At 35.8% G+C, this 17,102-nt stretch overlaps 3 protein-coding genes across 7 annotated transcripts; 1 reads left to right on the top strand and 2 right to left on the bottom strand.

The window, feature by feature from the left end:
• Positions 1-1,328: 1,328 nt before the first annotated feature.
• Positions 1,329-8,935, bottom strand: LOC110654063 (peptidyl-prolyl cis-trans isomerase CYP95). 5 transcript variants are annotated; one of them, XM_021809933.2, is made up of 14 exons: positions 8,787-8,935; positions 7,747-7,836; positions 7,573-7,627; positions 7,238-7,326; positions 6,914-6,938; positions 6,401-6,439; positions 5,952-6,069; positions 5,659-5,783; positions 5,155-5,524; positions 3,768-3,886; positions 3,255-3,465; positions 2,361-3,167; positions 2,105-2,173; positions 1,329-1,911 (listed from the first exon to the last, which is right to left on the bottom strand). In XM_021809933.2, exons 2-14 carry the CDS (start codon positions 7,822-7,824, stop codon positions 1,599-1,601), a joined length of 2,418 nt encoding a protein of 805 aa, XP_021665625.2. In that variant the 5' UTR covers positions 7,825-7,836; positions 8,787-8,935; the 3' UTR covers positions 1,329-1,598. The 5 variants fall into 5 exon arrangements, with proteins under 5 accessions (XP_021665625.2, XP_058002058.1, XP_058002056.1 ...); XM_058146075.1 differs by having other exon boundaries at positions 7,747-7,827; positions 8,787-8,884; XM_058146073.1 differs by lacking the exon at positions 8,787-8,935 and adding an exon at positions 7,952-8,313.
• Positions 8,936-10,841: 1,906 nt separating this feature from the next.
• LOC110654064 (ammonium transporter 2 member 5) lies at positions 10,842-13,203 on the bottom strand. The gene is made up of 3 exons (XM_021809936.2): positions 12,425-13,203; positions 12,049-12,334; positions 10,842-11,454 (listed from the first exon to the last, which is right to left on the bottom strand). The coding sequence occupies exons 1-3, from the start codon at positions 13,055-13,057 to the stop codon at positions 10,895-10,897; spliced, it is 1,479 nt and encodes a 492-aa protein (XP_021665628.2). The 5' UTR covers positions 13,058-13,203; the 3' UTR covers positions 10,842-10,894.
• Positions 13,204-14,073: 870 nt separating this feature from the next.
• LOC110654067 (pentatricopeptide repeat-containing protein At3g54980, mitochondrial-like) lies at positions 14,074-17,102 on the top strand. The gene has a single exon (XM_058146072.1). It carries the CDS (start codon positions 14,188-14,190, stop codon positions 16,807-16,809), a length of 2,622 nt encoding a protein of 873 aa, XP_058002055.1. The 5' UTR covers positions 14,074-14,187; the 3' UTR covers positions 16,810-17,102.

Below are 17,102 nucleotides of genomic sequence, written 5' to 3'. Positions count from 1 at the left end.
ACAATCCAACAATATCAAGGGTGAATCCAAACAAAAGTCTCAAGATCAGAAAGAATATAATGTATAAAAGTTTGAGTAGAGTAGTCTTAAAATAGAAATTTAATTTGGGACTTTGATTAACTTTATTCTATTTGACCAATAAAATATTTTATAAATTGGAATAAAAAGGCTAAAACTAAATTATTAACAGAAATAAATTCTTAATATGATTTTCGAAATACATATGAACCATATCGTAATTAACCTGCCAAATAATCAGGCAAGTCCACTGCTCCTAATAAAATGGAAATGGAAATGCCATTAATATTTGGGAGGTTTAAAAAAATATATATTTATATTTTAATTAAATATAAAATAAATATAATCAAACAATAATATTAACTATATTATTTAAAATTCAAATTTAAACTAATAAATTTATTTCATTTAATACTCATCCGTTTTTTGAAAATTTAAATCCTTTTTATTAATCAAATAAAATTTTTTTATTTTAAATTTATAAATGTTAAATCCAATACCATGAGTACAAACCTAACGCAGCCTTAAAGATTTTATATTTGAAAAATGGAAAGAAAAAAACATAACAATAATTGATGCAGCTATAAGCTTTTGCTTTCCGATCCCGCAGAGTTAGAGGTTTTCCCATCCCATATTTTTTATACCCATCCTGATATTTTATTAAAAAAATTTATTTATTTTTTTTAATCTTCAACCTCAACCGGCTGCTTAGGCTATTACGTCTCCTCGTTCCCCAAATAACAATAACAATAACAATAACATTATTATTATTATTATTATTATTATTATTATTATCACCCATTAAAAAAATTAATTTATTTTGATATTTAAATACTTACATATTATATTTTTAATAAAAAATTTAATATTATCAAAATTATGTTTAAAATTATATTCAAAATCATATTTTTAATTTATAATTTACTTTTCAACAAATAAATTTATATTATATAACAGTAAATTATATAATAGTAAATCAAAATTATAAAAAAAACAAATCTGCCAGTAACCCCACCCCACACCCCAACAAATATATCCCATTTTTCCGCGAAGCAGGAAAAGGAGAACCATCCAGGCTGCTATTCTCACCCTCAAAAGGGATTAGGACTTTGCTCAGTTCAAATGAAAACTCTAATTTTCAGAAAGTAAATTACCTACCTTAAACAGCCTTCCACAGTTCCCTAACTCACCTACCCAACCAAATAAGACCTAAATATATAAGCTAGATAAGAGAAGTGGAAGAAATAGCCTTTAACTTCCCACTTAAAGTTTCCCCAACTCGCCTACACCTAAATATATAACACATCAACTTCAATCCATCAAATAACGATTCATGCAATATTTATTACTAAAAAAAACATCCTGGCATCAAACCAAAGATTACCCTAAAAATGTTATGAGAATCATAAACTACATACCATAGCCTACCCAAAAAAAACAAAAAAAAAACCACCACCAAAACACCAATGTATGTCCGGTAGACAATATACCCAGACCTCTTTTTCATCAGAGAACTTGAGCTTGTGAATATCTATCAAAAGTCGATGTTTGTCCTGACATTATCTTCATTACACCCTTGTTCACCTTTGGCCAGAATCAGGAGAACCATCTTCATAAGACACCAGGCCCCTCTTTCCATTAGGACTTCCTGATGATGACCTAGATCTGTCTCTGCTCACTCGTTTGGGAGACTGGGAGTCCAATGACGACTGCGATACTGATGGGCTCCGGCTATGAGGAGACCTCTCAGCCTGTGGGGAGCCACGAAATCTAGGTGCATTAACTGGGGAAAGACTCTTAACTGGGCTACGACTAGGACTGTAGCGACGATTACGGTAGCGAGGGCTTCGTGACAACGACGGGCTCCTTGTTCTGCTTCTCCTGCCTCTGTATCTGCCAAGACAAGGGAAGAAATTAAGTTGGTGTGATGGCCCCCCCAAATAAAAGAAAAAAAAAAAAAAGAGAACTTAGTATCAGTTAAAGTACTTCCAGTATTAAACAATATCAAGAATTCATAAAAAAGAAAAAATTTCCAAAGCCATCCATGCAAAGAAAGCATTTCTCAAGTCGGCAGTAGATCATGAACCTGGGAGGAGTTCTTCCTCTTGGTGGGCTTCTATACCGCCTAGGTGAATACCTCCTGTAATTTGAATATCTAGAAAGAATCACCAACAATTAATGAGTAAGGCCGTTGGCACTGACTTCAAAATCTTAAAGAAAAATGAAACGCATGGTTAAACATGGAATCTTGAACCATCGGATAGCAATAGACACGAGTAAGAAATTTCAACCAAAAAAACAAGGTAAAAGTATTGATAAATAAAAGGGCTCAAACTAGACACCTGTCACGGTTGCTTCTGCCGCTATATCGATATGATCTAACAGGAGAGCGATCTGGAGAAGGCGTTCTGTATCGCCGAGCATAAGAGTAACGTTGACTAAAACCACGCCCTCTTCTGATGCGTTTGGGAGACCCATCAGGGGAGACACTTCTTGACAAACTTCTTCGATCAGGAGGAGATCTTACCCTATGTATGGGGCTAGGGCTCCTTGAATAGCTCCGTGGATTGTTCCTGGTTGGAGCCCTAATTGGACTTCTACTAGCACTTCTCCTTGAAGGAACCCTACCCGAGCTTCTACTAATGCTTCTGCGAGATGATCTAACTGGGCTTCTGCTTGCACCTCTCCGATAAGACCTAACAGGGCTTCTGCTAAATCCTCTTCGAGAGGATCTAACAGGGCTTCTGCTAATAGGTTTTCGTGATGATGCTCTAGGTGGGCTTCTGCTAATAGATTTTCGTGATGATGCTCTAGGTGGGCTCCTGCTCCTGCTCCTGCTCCTGCTTCTTGGAGGAGGGGATCTCAAAGGGCCCCTGCTTGTGCTTCTTGGAGAACGGGATCTCACAGGACTCTTGCTAATGCTTCTAGCCCTTCTTCCCCTCACTGGACTTCTGCTGACACTTCTAGCTGGACTCCTGCTGCTACCACTTCTAGCAGGACTTCTGCTGAAACTCCTCTGTGAGATACGTGGAGGACTCCTCCTCATAATACTTCTCCTCGGACTAACACTTGGGCTCTTGCTCAGACTCTTTCTGGGACTAATACTCATACTCTTACTCATGGTCCTCTTGGGACTTAAGCTTCGGCTCCTGCTCATTTAACTTTCAATAAAATACCGGCTCTGGATGAGGTAAGCAAAAAGAATAACTGAGGTGTGAGAAGAATGGAAAGTAGACCTAGATTTGCCTGGATGATCATCTACCACATCAGGTAGTCTATCTTCACTTCTGTCAGATGTAGCATCTGCCTCAATGCCATTGCTTCGCCGCCCTCCATTTTCCTTGGGGGATTCACCTTCTTCCTTTTCAAGCATAACATGTTCTTCCCTTATTTTATGGGAAAGGGAAGCATCTTCTTCCTCCAAAACCATAGGAGACTGATCCCCAACTGCAGAATATTACACAAAACAAATGAGTATTTGGTCTAGATTGTTTAATATGATAACGAGCACAAGAATTTCCAATTAATGATGACTAACAGTCTATGACACAGACAACAAAAATAAAGAATGAAGTTAACAAGGTGATTCTGTGCAGTATCACATGAATTAAAGCAAAAAAATGAGTGAAATCAGATAAGAATAAGACTCAACAACTGTTTAAAATCTACTCATGTTTATAGACACAGAAAACGAAGAATGTAAAAATGATAAATAAAACAATTACAGATACAAACACTTCAAGTAATACCAGTTTTCAAAGAAGGGTCTCTACGCCTTCGAGCTTTTGCCTGGACTTCAAGAGCATCATCATCAGAGCTGCTTCCACTTTCACTCTCACTATCACCATCAGTAAGGCTATCTGACACCCTAAGAATAAAATTAAGGATAAAATTAATAATGCCATGCAAAAAAAACATCATCATCAAATTAAAAACCAGTGTAAAGCTACAGGGCAAAAAAAAGAGTTTGTGGCTCCAAAACTAAAAAATGTACTGCTAACAGTTCATGCATCTAGTTGAAGGTATTTTCAATAAACATCAGCCAACCATTTGAATAAAGATGGAAAGGACACATATAATTACATGCATGATAAAGGGAAAATGACTTAAGTTTGCAATGTGACACAAATCCCTGAGATCAAAATGCAGAGACGAATAACCAATCTTACTTCTTAACGGAAAAAGCAAAAGAATTCCATAAGGAATATATAATGATTTGGAATTACAGACATATGTATGCCTTTGGGCATAAAAGTCCTTTCAAATTCCCCTTTTTTGGTGGTAATGAAATGACCGCATCTTTAAGGGCCAGGTTATCTTTCAAACTTTCCTGGCTTCTTCGTGCCCTTTTAATTCAAAGAGCATTTTGGACAGTGTCACTTTAGTATGAATACAGGCAAACACTTATTAATAGTTAGTTTCTTTACATATTGCTCACTGGAAGAAACATAATGTGGTACTCTGAAAAAACAAATAAGTTGTATGCCATGCAATCAGGGGCGGATCCACCATGGGGCAGTGGGGGGCAAGTTGCCCCCACTGGCTTCAAAAATCCTATGTAGAGTTTGCGTTTTTATAAATTTGTGCCCACTCAATTATTTCTCCTTGTTGTTTAAATTGCCCTCAACATATAGAGTACGTGTTTTTATAAATTTACCCCCACTCAATTATTTCTCTTTGCCCACACTCAATTGCTTCAATTGTCCCACTTTGTAAAATTAGTGATTTATTTTAAGTTTTATTTCTACGCAAATGTAATTATTTTTATTTATACAAATCTCATTTACTTAAAAGTGATTTATTCTAAATTTTATTTATATGTACTCAATTTTTTTTATTTATACAAACATATATGTTTTGTGTGCATCGCCCCACAAACAAAATTTTCTAGATCCGCCAGTACATGCAGAGTATAGTTATCTAGTTATCTTATAGAAATAGTACCACATAGCACAGGAAAAAATCCAACAAAACAATTCTACCCAATTATCATCGAAAGACAATGAGTCATTCTATGTAGAATAATACAACAGCAAATCACCGAAGCCCAATTTCTTTTTTCTTCAACATTATCGCATGGAATCTGAACTAGAGAGAAAACTCTAGTAAAATAAAATTAATAGGTATAGTTACTACCTTCTTGATCGACGTTTGGATCTCTTATCACGTCTCTTTCGCCTTTTTTCACGCCGTTTATCTCTTCTTTTTCCACGTCTATACTTGTCCCTTTTAGAAGATCTTTTTCTTTTCTTGCGCCTGTCATCACTTGAGGAACTAATCTCAGAAGAGGAGGATATATACGAGTCAGAATCACTATCAGACTCAGATGATCCCATATCTGGATCAGATGAACTCTCTGACTCAGACGAATCATATCTTTTTCTCCTCTTCTTTCTATCTCTTGAAAATTTCTTGTGCCTTCCCTTCTTACGTGCTTCATGACTATCAGAATCAGATAAAGCATCCTTTCCTGTCTTCAGTTTATGTACTTTCTTCTTGTCCACACCTAAAGCAATAAAATAAAAAATTTGAAATACAAATTAAAGAGAAGATTCCACCACCTCAAATATAAATTCAAATACTGACATATAAGATGAAATTAAAGGCGAAATAAAAGACAGATGGCTCCAGGATTCTTACCCTCAAATTCACCACAATTGATTATTTTTACAGTTACCAATGGCCTCCCTTCTTCATCACCTACACTTTCAATCTTTTTCAGCACTTCATCTCCTTGCACAAGCTTCCCAAAGACTACATACTTCCTATCAATATGATACCACATAAACAAAGGACCAAATGAATTAAATCACACATCAAGAATAACAGAAGACTATGAACAACAATAAAACCCACTATAAAGACAACACAAAAAAACAAAGTTTTAATATGAATCTTCAAAGTATCTGAAATTCAAGGAATGAAGAACCAACCTATCAAGATGATGATTAGCCTTAAAGCTAACAATAAAATGAGAACCAAAAGTGTCACGATCAGCAATTGACATTGACAGAAGACCAGGACCATCATGCTTAAGCCTTGTAGTCTCATCTGAAACAGTGTAACAGTCACCACTTGTCACAACATTGAGTTGGAGGAAGAAATTATTTGCCTCACGAAAAATGAACCCAAGATACGATTCCAATGATTTGCTCAGTCACACAAACATAAGCACACGCATGACAATATTGACAGGTATCAAACCCATGAGTAAACTGTATCACTATAGTGAAAAGGATATTTATTGCACAAGTGCAGGATAAAAAAGTATCACATTGCAAAAGCACCAGTTTCCATTCACTTCCTTTGGCCCAAACCTAAAACTATAACATCAACAATTTAAGGGAACTGTACAAGAAGGCCTAATATTAAGAATTCTCACCTGGAAACTTTCCCCCATATATGCTCTCCCCGCCAGACCCTGCAAAATAGAAAAAGGAAAATAAGCAAATAATTTCAAACTATGAAAAGGGAATGAAAACACATGAAGATAGTTCCATCACCTACAAATTTTATAATTCTTAGATAATAAATTACACCACTACAAATTTTTTACTTCTTAGATGATGTGAAATATCATCCAAAATTTTGAATTGTGAATCTTAAGCAAGCCTAGCTTTCAGTCAATTAGTATTAAATCACTCACGTATTAGAATTTAGATCATGTCTTACCCTAAGAACAAACAGGCACCACATTATTACCGGGAATTACATAAAATGGTGATTTCAATATGAGAAAACTATAAATTCAGTACCAAAAACTCCAAAGTATTTAAAAAAAATTCCAAAAACAATAAAAAGATAAGGCACTGAGCAACATAACAAATGAATCAAATAGAATCATCCAAAACAAATGCATTAGTGATGCACAAAATCATAGTCACGGAATACATACCATCGCGTTTAACAAAATCACCACCCTGCAAGACAACCACAAACTATTAGTCTACTGGTAAGCAGAAACATACATTTGTTCAAAATTCGGCAGGACACTATAAGCATAGTAAATTTTGAGGATGGACAACTCAGTAAGTACAACCTTAAAACTACATCACAAGAAAAGCAGTCGTGACCATCAGCCCTGTGTCCTACAGCATAAACAAGGGTAACTGACAGACCACTTCTAAGCCACGATGAACAAGAAAACTAAGCACATAAGCAAATTTGGAACCACCCTACATAATGAACATCTTAATGTACACAAGATATAAAAACAAACCTGAGCCATGGAACCCTTAATAATGCTATGGAAAAATGACCCTTTGTAGTGCAACGGCCTTCCAGTTTTAGGACCAATTCCCTTCTCCCCTGAAGATGTGCAGATAAAATCAGAAAAACTGCTAATTGACTGGAAATATTACTTTGCATAATCAATACCCACCTCCATTATTTAAATACCAATCAAAATTAGGTAGCTGAAAATTTTGCATAAGAATAAGGCTTGGCGTCCAAAAAAGCTATCATACTATCAATCATCAACAAAAATTGCATATACAAGACAACCATTACAAGAAAAGACATCATCACAAAACTAATTTAGCACTTATTTATCACCTGTACAAAGGGCACGGAAATTTTCTGCAGTCTTGGGAGCAATATCAGGGAAAAGCTGGAATTAAAGATAACCAGTAAATTAAGTGCACTTGAAAGCCAAATTAATTAAAATAACATACAGATGCAATAATAGTACACAATGTCCACATATTTTCTTGATTAAAATAATTTTACCTCAAAAACCATCCTTTCACAAGGATCACCATCAATGGACACGTCCATGAAAACCAATGGATTCTTCTTCTTTGCCATATTCTATGTTCCCTAATATCACAGATCAAGTCAGCACAACCAATAACCCGATGTGCAACTAATGCATTTATAAACAAACGAAACCAAATGACGTTAGTAGCTAGAAAGCACAAACATATAATTATACCAAAAAAAAATCCCAGAAGTTACGATATAAATTTACTTCAGATTTCTGCAAATTCAACTTGTGTTACAATGACAGTCATCTGTCTGAAGCTGCGAGAAGCATGGTAGGTCCATGTTTATAACAAATGCCTAAGTAAAGTCAACCCATGAAAGGAAGAAACAAATCACAATATGATACATATACTGCCAGTCTCAACGCAAAACGAATAATTCAAAATGAGCAAAGCAATAGAGACCCATTACCAAAACAGTAACAAGTAACAACCCAGGAACAGAGACCAAATTTAAAGAGAAAAGAAGAAATGGAATTAAGCTTCCATCAAGCACCAAAAACAATTACGTTAGCATAGATCATAATAGATCTAAACCTTACAAGAAATCAAGCTACACGATAATCATCAAACCTTAAGTATTTTCTTAATCATACCAACAGCTAAAATCGCTTCACCCCGTACACTCATACCGTGTATGAACAGATGCGCAATGCCAACATCCTAGATAATGAAACTGACAAAAATCAACAAAAGAAAAAAACCCAGACATAATTACCCAAAATTCTTAAACCCTAGTTAGATTCCCGCAAACCCCAAAAATCCCCAAAATCAAACAACCAGATCCAGTATTAAAAACTTAATGGACAAATATAAGTTCAAATTCAATACATAAAAAAAAAAGGCAGGATAAAAAAAATCAATTTTACAAATTAAGTTTCATTCAGATTGCATGTTTCGGATCAGAAACAAAAATAATAAGAATGATTGAAGACGCATGTAGAAGAAGATATACAGAATAGAGAAGAGAAATAAGAAAGCGGCAGTGAGAAACCCTAGGTTCACCTGCAAGAGACGCAGAGCCACAGAGAAATTAAAAGATATAGGGCGAAGAAAAACCTAGGCTCTTTCTACAAAGAAGGGCTAAGGGGAGAACTTTATGCCTGAGCTACTTCAATTTTCTTCCATGTTTGCCCTTATAGTGCGTCTGAATTGCACCTTGCGCCTCCTGATATGACTGGCGTTTCCCATTGTCTTGTGGTTGACCCAATTAACAAGTGGGCTTCCACCCCCCCAATAGTGTCTCAAACGGCCCAAGTAACAATTGTCACAAAACCTCTCCCGGCAAGCCTTACGTTTATGAGCAGGAAGGAAGATCCTAAAAAACAGACCCGATTGAAGTGGAAACTAGTGGCACCGCACACCAGACAGGGCTCCTCCCAACAATTACAAAGCTGAGTCCATGATCATTTACACCCAAAAAAAAAAAAATTGATAACCATTAGAGAACCAGCGATAAGCACATTCTATTGGAACTGCAGGCCATTGTAGGCCTGCACTAATAATACCCAATTGAGGAGTTGACGGTAGAGCTTTTCTTGCAACTCATAAATAGATCACAAGATTTGCCACCATAAATACCACATGTGACCTCTGCTTAATGGAAGATTGGCACCTTCAAGAGGAAGCCCAAAACACATAAAACACTGAAAGACAAAACAGAAACAGCAGATCGAAGGAAGACTCTTTCATTGAAGCTCAAGCTACTGAACAAAATCCAAAAGGAAATACTTACACCCACCTACAGGGGGAGAGTAAACCCACAACTTAGGCATGGAAAGGAGCTCCTCTTGTCAGTAGAGGTAGGGAAGCTGCTTAAACGACAAATAAAAACACCATAAACGCAAAACAAATGATAAAAAGAAAGAAGAGAGTCTTTATAAATGATATCCTTAAACTTTGTTATAAAAATTTATCAACATTTCTTTGAAATTTTCGCATATTTAGTTTAAGAATAATAGAAAATTCAATCAAAAGTAAAACACATGCAATGCCAAAATCTAATTACACTTTATCTTATAGATCGAATATTCAAAAAAATTTATGCTTTCATTTCCATTTGTCTATAGATATTTTAAAACTGTTATTTACAATATTTAATAAGATTTCACCAAATTTAATTTACAAATTTTGATAAATTTTTTTTTTCTTGTTTTGAAAATGACAAAATTCTTGTATAAATAAAATTTATAAGTTTAATAAGTCCCGTAAAAATACAACGGTCTAATAAGTTTATATAAAGTTTATGGCTTAAATTATATTTAAGCCATTAATTATTAGTCAATAGCTACTCGCAGTAGCTATCAATTACTAGTGCTATTTAATTTTGTCATCAAACATTCAAAGTCATAAACAGAAAACATCAATGACAACAATAATTAACTTAGAATTGATTATAGTTATTCTTAATTGATGCTATGCTAGTCTCCTTTAACTAGTCTCATTATAATGCAAGTTTGTGGCAAAAAAAATGAGTATGGTTAGTGACTTATTAGCCGGTCACTCCAACGTTAAAGTCAATAAATGGTTGAGAGAGTAATATGAAATTCGTGTAGAATAAACATACCTTATTTATGAAGTTGTTTTGATATTTATTTGAGACCATTAGAGTTTATTTCTAGAATCTCAAGATGTTCGATTATAATTTTGAGATTTCAAGTGATCATTATAGTTTAATTATATTTTCATTTGGACCTTACTCAGACTTCACAGCTGATCGTCCAAGCTATTTGATACTCGAGTCTATCGACTAAAAGTCTGAGCTATACTAAGAATTTAACTCCTTGTTTCACTTGATTTCCTTGATCAAAACTATTGACTCTTTGATTAAGCCATAGCTATTCAATTATTTGACTATTTGATCAAACTATTTAACTATTTAAAAGAAAATAATAAAATTTAAAAAAATTATAGAATACAATTGTTGTAACAATTTTATTATAAAGATCGATGAGTGCCACTATAATTAACGATTAATATCTACCTGTTGTACATACAACAGTGGGAGCAATCAGAAGAAACAACAGGTACGATGTTCACTGGCAAAAAGAAAAAAGAAAAGAAAATAACGTCCAGGCAAACATTAATATCGTCTTGTTAAAATACAACACATCTTATGTCATCTCAACTTGGCCACCAGCAGCTGCCTTCCTTTTAGTAACAGGCAATTCAGTTTCAGGATTACCTGAATTGGGAAACCAAGAGCTCTCCTGCCTATCTCCATCACCCCAAATAGCATAAGCTTCTTCCCCATGAGCAGCTTCATCACCAATTGCCATATCCTCGTCAGACATTCTCAGAGGCACAACCAGTTGGATTAAGAGACATATGATGCTTGTGACAATAACATTGATGCAAATAACATATAGAATTCCCAGAAGCTGAATTCCTACTTGTCGAAACCCGGTATGGACTTTTCGCATTTGAAAACCATAAAATAATCCAACATACTGGGCATATGACCCTGTGAATAAAAAGCATAGTCGAGGCTCAGCGAAGAGACCTGTGAGGATTCCACCGAGGCTTCCTGCAATTGCATGCGTGTGTAAAACAGCCATTGTGTCATCAACCTTTTGAAGTAGCTCAGACTTCTTGTGCACAACCATCATAGTGAACCAAGGAATTGAACCTGAGCATAGCCCCATTATTATTGCTGCCCATCCTTGCACTACCCCTGAATTAAATTGCAGAAAGTGTGAAATTAACACTCAATCCAATTAAGCCATTCATCTTTTTGATAAGATCTTTGAACATTTACACTCTGTTTGTTTGGGAAATTTTTTAGGGGGAAGGAAAATAAAGAGCAGAAAATAAAGAATATTTTCCTTTTTTATTTTCTTTGCTCTTGCTTAGATAGAAATAGAGAAAAATAAAGAGAGGAAAGAAAGTAATGATAAATTTACAACTTTATCTCATCTATTTTTCAACAAAAAAAAAACTTTAGAAGAGGGTAATATTGTAATTTTGATGTATAATCTCACACTTTTATTATTTTCTCTTCAAATTGGAGAGAAAATAACAAAAAAAAAAATTAAGGGTTATTTTCCCTTCTCTCCTTATTTTCCCTTCATTTTCAAACAAAGAAAAGTGCTAATCGTAATTTATTTTTTTTAGGGTAGACAATACAACAAACAGTCAGTGATGAAAATGGATCACACCTCAAAACATGGCTATTTTAAGAGGATCTTTGTTTCCATATAAATCACTCACACACCATTTTCTTTCCTCCCTTTTTTCCCTATATGCAAACAAAGTGTTATGGAATTACCAGCTGCAGGAGTGATGCAGACTAAACCAGTGATCATGCCTTGAACAGCACCAATAACCGAAGCTTTGCCAAAATATAAGACATCTAGTGCAAGCCAAGTAAGCAAGCTTGTGGCGGTACACAAGTGGGTGTTCAAGACTGCTAAGGAAGCATCAATGCTTGCTGCATAAGGGTCTCCTCCATTAAATCCTGTCCACCCCATCCAGAGTAGTCCTGCCCCAGCTAACATAAGAATGATGTTGTTTGGAGGGAATCTCTCCCTGTCCTTGGTTAGGCGAGGACCCACCTAAAGTGCAGCAGAATTAGCAAATAGAAATTAAAAATACATGCAACGGATTAATAGCTAAAGATTTAATACAGCGAGAGAAGTAGTTACCCAAAAGGCCGCTGTGAAACCTGCAACTCCAGCAGACAAATGAATCACAAAGCCACCAGAATAATCTATTATCCCATTTTTGAAGAGAAAACCATTAGGACACCATATGCTAAACGCTACAAGAGTGTATGAAAAGGTTAGCCACAGCGGCACAAACATCATCCAGGCGTAAAAATTCATCCGCCCAAGCACGGCACCAGCAATCAAAATCAAAGTAATAGCTGCAAAAACAGACTGAAAAAACACCATGGTTGCACTGGGGAACTTGCCAAGGAATGCTTGGTCAAGAAGGAATTTTTGATCAAGGGCAACATTGGCTTTTCCCCAAAAGGGTACAAGCTCTTCTCCAAAAGACATCCTGTAGCCCCAACAAACCCAACATAAAAGCACACAAGCAAAGGCATAGAATGCCATGAAAGCAGAGTTCACAGCCCATTTCTTCTTCACCCCTCCACCATATAGAATAACAAGCCCTGGAATGCTTTGTAGACCAACAAGTGTTGCTGCTGTTAGTTGCCATGCATTGTCTGCTTTGCTCATCCATGAAGGGGTTGCATCATCAAAAGCTAGACCAGAAGGAAGATCCAACGGGTTTGGAGCTGGAGATGGTACTGGTACCAAGTTATTGCTCATTTTTTCACTTTGAAGGAGGAGAAAGTGCACACATTTGTGATATTGGTGAGCTTATATCTAGGAGAAGAATGGTTTGCAATCGATTATGACGATAAGTTGTCACTCCTTGGTGTCATTTTTGGCATTTAAGAGCCTTTTTTTTAATATAATCTTCATTGTCATATTATCTGGTTTTATGTGCTCTTAGGTCACATCTAGAATTGCTTCACAATTTTTCTATTCAATTCTTGGCGAGTAATCCAATTAGTGATAATGGTAATTCCAAAGATTCCAATTTTGATTTCCCAAATCAAGATAATATTAATAATAATTTTTTTTATTGCTTGTTTGAGGTGTGCATGAATTCGGAGTTCCACCTTACTAAAAGAACCAGGTGCTTTGAAACAACAGCCAAACAAATCCTTTCCTCCAAGTCCTTAAAAACTCTTGCTCATTGTTTATACCGAATCATAGTTTACTCTTCACAAACTCGGATCCTGATTCATTCCCCCACCCAAAATTGAATTAATAATGGTAAATTATTTTGATTTAAAAATTTAATTAATCAATTACTTTAAACAAATTAATTTTGGATTAAATCATTATATTAATTTATTATTCAAATTACTCTAAATAATATATTATTTAACGAATTATAGATTATTGATATTGATTTGATATAAAAACAACATATGACTTGTATATATTAGCTCAAGCCCTGCATATAAAATTTCTGAAGTTAAGGATGAAGACTTGAAGCCTCAAATGAAAAACCAAGGATAAACTAGCAGAGCATATATATATATTATAGGATCGAGCGCTTACTATTGTGTTAAAAATTTAAGGCATTAGTAGAGCTGTAAAAGTCTAATCATTATAGTCCTTATAAAGATGTTTTAGTATGGTTTTCAAACTGTAGGGACTTGTTGATAACATTAACAAATTATAGGGGATATTTTGTAATTTACCATTCACCTTGCAGGAAAATTAGAAGCATCATTGCAGACATTTGTTGTTGAGTAGGCCCAAACCAGGCACAAGCCCAGCCTATGGTTACGTTTCTTCTTTCTTTCAGTTGAATTTCGCAGAAGGGGTTTAAAGCTATTAGGGTTTTTGGTCTTCTCCTTCTCCAAGTGAAATTTCATAAGACAATGAGATCTTCACTCATTTCTTCACCGATTCCTCCATTCCTTCTTCGCTCCTTTGCAAATCCTAAATCTCTATGTTCACAACCTCAATTGCCCAGTGAACCCAATCCAGAATCCTCACTGTTACACAATCGCAATTCAAACTTCAATAATGCCGAGAAAGGCAACCAACATCCTCATTTTCCTGAGAAACCTGCTTCAGATTTCAATTTTCAGGGAAACCAAACTTTCCCCGAGTCCGAACAAGTCAAATTCACCACACTTACCTCGCAAGATACAGTTTTGACGCGAACAAATGCTATCGATACTCTTTTAAGTCACAGAAACGACCCAATGTCAGCTTTAACCTACTTCAATCGATTGGAACGGACACGTAAGTTTGTTAGGAGCCTTGATTCGTTATGTGTTCTGCTTCACATTTTGACAAGGTCCTCAGAGACTTCTCGACGCGCGCAGAATCTGCTTAACCGATTTATTTCGGGTGATTCGGGCCCCATGCCTACTGTTCTTGTTGATCACTTAATTGAGACTGCAAAAAGGTTTGATTTTGAATCCGATTCACGGGTTTATAATTACTTGTTGAATAGTTATGTTAGAGCAAACAAGTTAAATGACGCTGTTGATTGTTTTAATAGAATGATAGGGGGCAATATCTTTCCTTGGGTTCCATTTCTGAACATATTTCTGAGTGCATTAGTTAGGAATAACATGATTTGTGAAACACAAAAAGTCTATAACGAGATGGTTTTGAAAGGGCTCCATGGTGATCTTTTTACAGTTCATATAATGATGCGTGCAAGCTTGAAAGAAAACAAACATGAGGAGGCAAAGAAATTTTTTAGCAACGCCAAGGATAGAGGGATGGAACTTGATGCTGCAGTTTATAGCATGGTTATTCAGGCTTTTTGCAAGAATTCTGATGTTAATTTGGCTTGTGGGCTGTTAAGCGAGATGAGAGATAAGGGTTGGGTTCCATCTGAGGGTACCTTTACCAGTGTTATACTGGCTTGTGTCAAGCAAGGAAATATGGCGGAAGCATTGAGGCTTAAGGACGAGATGATGAGATGTGGGAAACAAATGAATGTGGTGGTGGCAACGAGTTTGGTTAAGGGTTATTGCAAGCAAGGTGACTTGCATAGCGCTTTAGATTTATTTGATAAAATGAATGAGATTGGACCTAGTCCAAACAAGGTTACGTATGCAGTTATGATTGAATGGTGCTGTAGGAATGGGAGTATAGATAGAGCTTATGAGCTTTATACCCAAATGAAAAACAAGGATATCTGTCCTTCTGTCTTCATTGTCAATTCCTTGATACGGGGATTCATGAAAATGCAATCACTTGAAGAGGCATCCAAGTTGTTTGATGAAGCAGTTGCATGTGACATTGCCAATGTGTTCACTTATAATTCTTTTTTATCATGGCTCTGTAAAGAGGGTAAGGTGAGTGAAGCATGCAGTATATGGGAAAAGATGATGTCCAAAGGGGTGAGTCGTACTGTAGTTTCTTACAACAGCATGATACTTGGCCACTGCAGACAAGGCAACTTGGATATGGCATCTCGTGTATTTTCGGAGATGCTTGAAATGGGTTTAAAACCTAATGTAATCACATATTCTGTTTTGATGTACGGATATTTCAAAAGAGGTGACACTGAATATGCTTTTGATGTGTTTGACCGAATGGTGGATGAAAATATTGTCCCATCAGATTTCACTTACAATACTATAATCAATGGATTGTGTAAAGTTGGTCGCACATCTGACGCACAAGATATGCTGAAGAAGTTTGTTGAGAATGGTTTCATTCCCATCTGCTTAACATACAACAGCATAATTGATGGATATTTGAGGGAAGGATCTATCAATTCTGCTTTGACTGTTTACAGAGAGATGTGTGAAAGTGGAGTTTCTCCAAATGTTGTCACTTACACTACCTTGATTAATGGATTTTGCAAAAGCAACAATATTGGTCTTGCTATGAAGATGCGGAATGAAATGAAAAACAAGGGTCTTAAACTGGATGTTACTGCATATTGTGCTCTGATAGATGGATTTTGCAAACAACGAGACATGGAAACTGCAAGTCAGCTTTTCTCTGAACTTGTGGAAGTTGGACTGTCGCCAAATTCAGTAGTTTACAATAGCATGATAAGTGGCTACAGGAATCTTAGAAATATGGAAGCAGCACTCAACTTGCAAAAAAGAATGTTAAATGAGGGGATTCCTTGTGATTTGAAAACTTACACTACACTGATAGATGGATTGCTAAAAGAGGGCAAATTACTCCTTGCATCAGATCTTTACTCAGAAATGCTTGCCAAGGGTATCATGCCTGACATAATAACATTTACTGTTTTGATAAATGGTCTTTGTAGTAAAGGACAAGTAGAAAATGCACAGAAAATTTTGGAAGAGATGGATAGGAAGGGTACCACACCTAATGTCCTTATTTACAATACCCTGATTGCTGGGCACTTTAAAGAGGGCAATCTACAAGAGGCCTTTAGACTGCATAACGAGATGCTTGACAAAGGTCTAGTTCCTGATGACACTACCTATGATATCCTTGTAAATGGAAAAGTCAATGGTGGAAATCCTCTTTCTGGAGTTTCACGTGTTTGAGTCGCAAATCAAGCTTCCTTTCAGAATTCCTACTGTAGCTTTGGCCCTTCAAGATTAAAAAATGCATCTACCTCTGAAGGCCAGTTACAATCATCATTTTGTGCTATTTTTTGTTCTCAAATCTTGAATAGTTTAATATATATATATATATATATATCCTGTAAAATGTAGGATGAATGCTTCTCTGAATCATTGAGGCCGAACTGTAAATAATTTTTTCTGGCTACTCAGGCTCTTACGTGCATTTGAGCACTTTTTCTAGGTATGTATGATGAATCTAAGGCAATTTTTTA

The sequence above is a fragment of the Hevea brasiliensis genome, chromosome 4, assembly GCF_030052815.1.
Source record: "Hevea brasiliensis isolate MT/VB/25A 57/8 chromosome 4, ASM3005281v1, whole genome shotgun sequence".
NCBI lineage: Eukaryota > Viridiplantae > Streptophyta > Magnoliopsida > Malpighiales > Euphorbiaceae > Hevea > Hevea brasiliensis.
The sequence above is the reverse complement of the archived record's forward strand: the minus strand, read 5'-3'. Positions and strand labels throughout refer to the sequence as shown.